The sequence below is a fragment of the Alexandromys fortis genome, unplaced genomic scaffold, assembly GCF_014885135.2.
Source record: "Alexandromys fortis isolate MF-2015 unplaced genomic scaffold, M_Fortis_MF-2015_v1.1 scaffold_75, whole genome shotgun sequence".
In the NCBI taxonomy this organism is placed as follows: Eukaryota; Metazoa; Chordata; class Mammalia; order Rodentia; family Cricetidae; genus Alexandromys; species Alexandromys fortis.
In genome coordinates, this window is record NW_026067956.1 from 6858881 (window position 1) to 6866947 (window position 8067).

Sequence of the window (8067 nt, forward strand, 5' to 3'; positions counted from 1 at the left end):
GTTATTCTTGATGCTAGGAACATATGAAATTGTCCTTACTGGCTATTTGGAAATATACCATTAGTTATTGCCAACCATTGCTGTCTTACTGTGCTGTCTGGGACATGAGAATTACACCTCCTATCGCACTGCACCCATGCACTTACTAGCCACCTCATTCTGCCCCCTCTTCCTCAGCTCCTTCCCAGGCTCTAGCAACCACTGTTCTGCTCCCAGCTTCTTTGACATTAACTTTTTGTTGTTCTTGAGCCAGGGTCTCTCTGTGTAATAACTCTGGCTGACCTAGAACTTATTCTGTAGATCAGGCTGGCCTCAAACTCAGAGATCCGCCTGCCACTGCCACCCAGCTAGGAAAATACCTTCAAAGATTTTTGCCTTCCCTCCTTTAAAAACAATATTTGCCCATTTATTTGAGGGAAAGGAATGTTCACGTACACATGCCATGGCATGCCAAGATCAAAGGACAGCTTTTGAGAATCTGTTCTTTTCTTCAACCACATGGGGTAGCAAGGGTTGAACTCAGGACTTCAGACTTGGCAGCAAGTACTTTTACCCTCTGTACCATATTGGCAGACTAAGATCAACTTTTTAACTAAAGTATAATTTGGGGGAGGGCACCGAATTATATAGGCCTGAGTGGGTTGCTTTTTTTCTTTTAAGTACATGAATTTAGTTATTCTGCCTGACATGTCTTCATACTTTGGATGTTCACTAAGGGTTAGCTCCATTATTGATACAAAAACTGACTAAGTTCATCTCCTTTGTTGGTTTATAATAGTCCAGTTTTTGACTGGTCTTAAAGGCACCACACATCAGTGTGTGCAAGCCCTTGGAAACACGGTTGTTTTTGCTGGAGTTTGAGGAAAAGAACTCCTGACAATGTTCTTAGAACTAAGACATGTTAATGGCCTCTCCACTCTCTTGTTGCCTGAGTCTAGAATATACTTAAATACAGAGTCCAGAGTCAGTGAAATTAAAGCCACTTTTACCAAATTTGATATTAAATACACTAATGAGGAAACAACATGTAGATGCATGAAAAGCTGTGAGCCAGGGAAAGAAAACAGGCTTTAGAATTTGGGCATACTTGTACATTTCTCTAGTTCTCTATGTGAGTCAGGGGAATCTTTTTAGTCCTTGAGACTCAGTGTTCTCATTCATAAAAGTCAGGTAACACTGCCTACCTTAACGCCTGATAAGGGTTATGCTGTTTAAAGCAGCTGTCTTCTAACCTAATCTTAGCACTGTGACTCAGCCAAGAATATGCCCTGACAATTCTTCCTAACAATGTCTACTAGAGGACTTAAGTTCAAACCAAGTTGGTTACTCCGAAGACGGACAGCTGGTTGAATCAGACGTGATAGATACAACTAGAAGTCGAGAAGACACTTCACCGGAGGGCAGGTGGAAGCACGTAGCCACGGTGAATAATGAGAAAACGGAAAAGGTGCTTGAGGTTCCAGTCAAGTCCCGAGAAGAAGAACCTGCAGCCTCTCACAGTCAGCCGGGCTTCTGTGATGAAGAGTTGCCAAATGAAAGGACGGAGACTCTGTCACCTTCTGTAATGAGCCTCGGTAAAGAGAATGTGTTCCTCTTGGATGCTTCAAAAGAAGGAAATGTGGGCCGCTTCCTTAATGTGAGTATCAGGGTTAAGATTCCTATTTCTAAGCACCCCTTTCCTTAAAATTTATCAGAAAGGTAGAATTAATAGATTCTAAAGACAGACCGAGCCAGTCTTCTGTTTATGTACCTCTGCATGCTACTTCTTGATACTTAATTCCTAATATGGAATTAATATGGGAATGACTATTTAGGGTTTTTTGAGGATCATACTAATTAATATAAATTGCTTGAAAGTGCTACCTGATGGAGGAAGGTCATTGGCTAATAAAGAAACTGCCTCGGCTCATTTGATAGGCCAGCCTTTAGGTGGGTGGAGTAAACAACAGAATCCTGGGAGGAAGAGGAAGTGAGTTCATATGCCTTAGCTCTGCTCTCTGAGGCAGAAGCAATGAAGCTCCGACCCAGAATGGACATAGGCTAGAATATTTCCGGTAAGCGCGCCTTGGGGTGTTACACACATTAATAGAAATGGGCCGAGCAGTGTTAATATGAATACAGTTTGTATGTTGTTATTTCAGGGCATAAGCTAGCCAGGCGGCTGGGAGCAGGGCGGCAGGAATGCAACCTGCAGCTCCTACTACACTTACCATACAGTAAACATTGGCATTAGAAAACTTAATAAATGTGTGGGCATGGTGGCTCATGCCTATAATCCCAGCACTTTTCAGGCTGAGGCAGGAGGATTTCCCGTGTTTTAGACTAGCGTGGGCTACAGTGTGAGAACCTGTCTTTAAAACACAAAACAGTCAGTTTTCAGGGCTGGGAAGATGGCTCAGTCAGTAAATGCTTGCCAAGCAGGAGGACATGAGTTTGGATCCCAGCATCCACATAAAAACCTTATGTGGCAGTACTCATGCCTGTAACCCCAGCACTCTTTAGGGCTGGAGATAGAGGCTTGCCAGGTCCAGTTGCAGTGAGAGATGCTCTCTCAAGGGGCTATTCTGGAGCATGATAGAGCTGCATTCTCTGGCGTTCTCACGTACATACACAGACATGTGTGTGCTTATATACACACACACAATACCACACACAGTACATCATATACAGAGACACACAAAACAGGCCTCATGGCATGCACTTGTAATCCTAGCACTAGGGAGAAGACAGGAAGATGCTGGGGCTTGCTGGCTGGTCTAGCCAAACATCAAGCTCCAAGTTCAGTAAGACCTTGTCTCAAAAAATAGGTTACAAAAAATTACTATATGATGAAAAAGTAAGGTGAAGAACAATCAAGACATCTGGCATTGACTTCCAGCTTCCATAGACAGGTATACACATATGCATGTCTTCACACACGGGTGCATAAAACACACAGTTTTCAATTCAGTTGTCCAAGTCACACAAAAAATTGAATAGGAAATAATCACTGAAACTAAGTGATGGACATATTCAAGGGTGTTGGAGAGACTTGGTGTCTAGGAGTCTTGTGATGTCAATATTGAGAAGACAGTGGGCAGCTAAGAACTGGGATGATGGTATTGAGAGTACTGCCATGTTACAAACCTTGGAAAGGGGTTACAAGGCTGTGTTGAGAAACCGACTTTTTATACATGTCTATTCTTCAGAAATGCTGGTTTGGATTAGGATATAGGAACTATATTGTGTGTACTCTCTGTGTTAAAACTCTGTCTTGCTCATTTTCAAGTCCTTTCCATGTATGTATGTATGTATGTATGTATGTATGTATGTTTTAGGTTTTTCATGACAAGGTTTCTCTTCTATGTAGCCTTGGCTGTCCTGGGACTTACTTATAGACCAGGCTGGTTTCAAACTCAGATATCCCCCTGCCTCTGCTTCCCAGTGCTGGAATTAAAGAACGATGTGCCACCACTGCCCAGCCAAGGCCTTTTCTTGAAAAGTAGTATGCTGCCCAATTTCCCTGATCCCGTTTTTATGGCTCTTGTTTCTTCCACCCCCACTTTGCAAATGCAAGTAAATGCCTATGTGGTGTCCTTTTTTATATAGCTTATTATTCACTTTGTGAGTGTGTATGAGTGCACGGATGGTGGCTTCCATGCACTGTGTGCCTGTGTGTTTGGGAGACACAGGTCAATTGTATTATTCCTGCAGTGCCGTTCACCTTGGTTTTTGAAAACAAGAGTACTTATAATAATGGCCTTCAGCTTACCAGTCAGGCCACGCTGTCTGGCAGCAAGCCCCAGGGATCCTCCTTTCTCTACCTCCCGAGCCCCGATATCACAAGCATGTACCGCCACACCTGGCTTTTTCACATGGGGTCTAGGGATTGAGCTTGAGTCTACTTAGTCCATTATTAATTGAGCTCTTTCTCTTTTTCTGAGACAGAGTTTCTCTGTATAGTCCTGGCTGTTCTGGAACTCACTTTGTATACCAGACTGGCCTCGAACTCAGAGAGATCTGCCTGCCTCTGCTTTCCTCTGCCTCCCTCATGCTGAGATTAAAAATGTGCACCACCACTGCCTGGCTTGACCTACCTCTTATATTTGCTTTTTGAGTGAATAATACTGTCCTGAAGATCAATATGTATCAGTACACAGGAGCTCCTGGTACTTTCGTTTTTACATTTAGTTATTTATTTTATATATAGGGTGGGGATATATACACGCCACATGCATATGTAGAAGTTAGGGAATAAACTAGAGTGTTGCTTCTCCCCTTTCTGTCATATAAGTTACAGGAATCAAACTCAGGTTATCAGGCTAATTATTGGCAAATGCGTTTACCCACTGAACCATCTCATTGGCCCCCATTCTTCTTGTTAGCAGGTTTCTCCCTTACGCTGCGTAGAATGCCATTGTGACAGTTTTAACTAGGTCCTTACAGGCAGCTTTTATTTCCAAATGTGTCCTGTTTAAAAACTGTTCATTAACAGTCTTACATGTAGATATCTATGCAGAAGGCTCTGTACATTTTTTCATATAGTGTTGTTGAGTTGAAATATAAATATATTTATAGTATTAAGTACTGAGAAACAGTCTCCATTTAGGGGGTTCTGTCTTATATTTCAGCAAGATATCTGGCTTTACTGAATGGGTTCCTGCTATAACTACACTCTTAAGAGCTGTGGTAGATTGTATATTATTTAAAATGAGAAAGACGAAACCAGTGAGATATGTAGGGTATTTACATATTTTAAATAACTAGGTTCTAAATTTTATGCTCTGTCTAACCTTTAATTCTTTTTTTTTTTTTTTAACAGCATAGTTGTTCCCCGAATCTCTGTGTACAGAATGTTTTTGTAGAAACACACGACAGGAATTTTCCACTGGTCGCCTTCTTTACCAACAGGTTTGCAATTGTTTTGTTTATATAATTATTGCTGCAGCTATGACTTTTAAAATAGTAGATATGAAAAAAAAGAATGAAAATATGAAATATAGCCCCAAATATCTGATATCATAAAATACTCAGTTATCCTAAACTGTTAACTATTCAGTAAAAATTTAAAAAGTTGGAATTTCTATTCTTATTCTCATTTCAAATTTTGTTTTTTTGGTTTTTGTTTGTTTTTCAAGACAGAGTTTCTCTGTGTAGCCCTGGCTGCCCTGGAACTAGCTCCTGTAGACCAGGCTGACCTCAAACTCACAGTTCTGCCTGCTTCTGCCTCCCGAGTGCTGGGATTAAAGGCTTGCGCCACCACTGCCCAGTTTAGAGTTAATTCTTAAGGGGCTGAGGACATCAGATTGCATAGTTCAGGAGAACATGAGGAAAACTGGTTTATCCTTTTTGTTTTGATCAACAGAGTTCCCATTTTTACTGTGCATACTAAGAATATAGTATTAGAACAAACTTCCTTATGTAGTTTTATAATTTGACTTACTACTAAATATAAACATTTTCTTTTACAACAGTTAATAAAATTGTGTATGTTAGGGAAAACCTTCAGTCATTTTGCAGGAGGTAGACGGGTCCTGAAGGACCCCAGAATGCAGATCCCTCCATTCAAACAGCAAGGTTTATTTAACAACTTACTGCAGGTTCCTCCTGGTTCTGACTGCCAGGTCTCCCAGCCCAACGCAGCAGTGAGTCCCAAAGCCACACTAAATGAGAAGTACAGTCCTCCACAGTTCTTAAAAATGTAGGAGAGGGGCTGGAGAGATGGCTCAGCAGTTAAGAGCACTGACTGCTCTTCTTGAGGACCGGAGTTCAAATCCCAGCGCCCACATGGCAGCTCACAACTGTCTGAAAATCCAGTTCCAGGGGATCTGACACCTTCACACCAATGCACATAAAATAAAGCTAAATAAACCATAAAAAAAATTTTAAAAAAATGTAGGAGAAAAATACAAGAAGAAATATTGAGGAAAAAAATAGCAAATGGCTTTAATTCACAAAATCATTCTCAAAACACCCAAAGGAAAACATTAGTATCCCGAAGCAAAAATAGCAGTTGAAAAAGAAAGCTGTCCCACATAAGAAATATGCCTGTTTCCTATATCTTCTTTAAAGTCTGAATTATCCCATCTGCTTGTGTGCCACAGCCTTTATGTTCGCACAACACCATTCCTCATAGATATACTTTGTTACATGGTATTTTGGGAGGCTTGAAATAAAAGTCAAATGATTAGATGATGTGGAAAGAGAATAGAGCAACTTGAGGATGGTTCATCTTGTGAATATGAAAGTTGGCATATTCAAGGTTGATTCATGTGGAAGAATTATTTAGGGTGATTTAGGATTTTTTTATTATTATTTCTACTTTCTAGGTATGTGAAAGCAAGAACAGAACTGACATGGGATTATGGTTATGAAGCTGGGACCGTGCCTGAAAAGGAAATCCTCTGCCAGTGTGGGGTTAATAAGTGTCGGAAAAAAATAATATAACCTTGTCTTGACTGTCTCTCGTCAAGCTGGAACTACATCAGTTGTCAATGAAATCATGGTTGATTCTTTGGTTTCACTTGCTCAGGGTATTCATGTTTTATATCTAATTTTCTACAACGTAGGTCAAAACAAAATAAGGACACTTTGATATGCATCAAGTAGCACTTGTTATTGTTACTTTACTTGATTAGAATGTAAATAATATTTTATGTACATTCATTATATAATTTATAACTTTCTAGTTTATATATTTAGACAAAAATTACAATAGAATTTGTATGTTTCTAAATTGTTTTTGTGATTTGTTTTGTTTTTTTGAGGCAAGGTTTCTCTGTAACTTTGGCTGTGTTGGAACTAGCTCTTGTAGAACAGGCTGGTCTCAAACTCACAGAGATCCGCCTGTTTCTACCTCCCGAATGCTAGGATTAAAGGCATGTGCCACTACCATGCCGTGTGTGTGTGTGTCTGTGTGTGTGTGTGTGTTGTGTATGTGTGTGTGTTGCCCCAAAGGACAAAATTTTACATCTTTAAACCTACAAAGTTGATGTTAAATTCCTGACAGTTCACTGACCATTATGAACTACACATGAGGAGCAAGAGTCTGAAGAACGCGTAGGCACTAAATATATGCACGTTAAAATTGAAAGTATTGTTCCTTGTTGAGAATTGAACGCATGGCCTTCTGCATGCTAGGCAGTCACTCTACCAAAAGCTACATCTTCAGCCCTCCAAAGTTACTTATTACTTACTTCATTGCCCCCTTAGCCACTCCAGCAGGAAGTCGTTCTGAAACTTCCTTTCCAGTTCCTCTGTGGGGGCTGCACAAGACCACAGGAGCAGAGAAACCTGGAAGAACATTCCTATTTTTTTCTACACAGACAGAGCTACCAGTAAAGGACTCTTGAAGCTAGTGAAAATTGTGTTATGTAGAATGAAAGGAATCACATTACAAAGAGAAACAGCAGTTGGCGCTGTAGGCAGGTGAGTATTCACAGTAAGTTACTAAAATGAAGTGAGGAGACCGGAGAGTTATGGGGAATTGCTTGTCCAAAGGAGACTGTTGGGAGACAGCTTGCCTCCTTGAGCTCTTCCTTAGGAGTCCATTTGACTTTTAGAAAAAGGTGTTTTATCAGTGTCATCCTCTTGGAGAAAGCTTTTCAGAAAGCCCGAGTACGTTGCCTGGTGTTGGTCACTGCCAGCACGCTCCACTTGACAGCCTAGACTTATCCTTTTCCTTGTTTTTTTTTTTTCCTCCAAAATGGGTGAAACAGTCACTTTTGAAAATAAAGACCGAGAAGGCTGGTGGTGGTGGGTTTGCTCTTTTGCAGGCAGCAGAGAGTGTGTCATGTCCAGAAGAGTCGTTCAGTGCAGTCCTATCATTCTGCCCCAAGTGTAACAACCTGAGCCAGCTTTCTGACCTTTTTAATTATAATTTTTTGATTTTTGCGATTATAATAAAATATCATTCCCCCCACTTCCCTCTTCTCTCTCCAGTACTTCCCATGTACCACCCCACCCCTTGCTGTCAAATTCATGGTCTTTTTCCTTTATTACATTTGTGTGTGTGTATGTTTATTTAGGAATTTGTATATATTCATATATATTATACATGTTCCTAAATAAATAAATGCATCCTGCTCA

At 40.5% G+C, this 8067-nt stretch overlaps 1 protein-coding gene across 3 annotated transcripts in view; it reads left to right on the forward strand.

Moving 5' to 3' along the window:
* Nucleotides 1-8067, forward strand: part of Setdb2 (SET domain bifurcated histone lysine methyltransferase 2) — a 36754-nt gene extending 28687 nt beyond the window's left edge. For all 3 annotated transcript variants that reach the window (XM_050152241.1, XM_050152242.1, XM_050152244.1), the window contains 3 exons: nucleotides 1299-1636; nucleotides 4802-4890; nucleotides 6309-8067. In XM_050152241.1, coding sequence (XP_050008198.1) covers nucleotides 1299-1636; nucleotides 4802-4890; nucleotides 6309-6426 — 545 coding nt within the window. In that variant the 3' untranslated portion in view covers nucleotides 6427-8067. The remainder of the gene's footprint in view (nucleotides 1-1298; nucleotides 1637-4801; nucleotides 4891-6308) is intronic.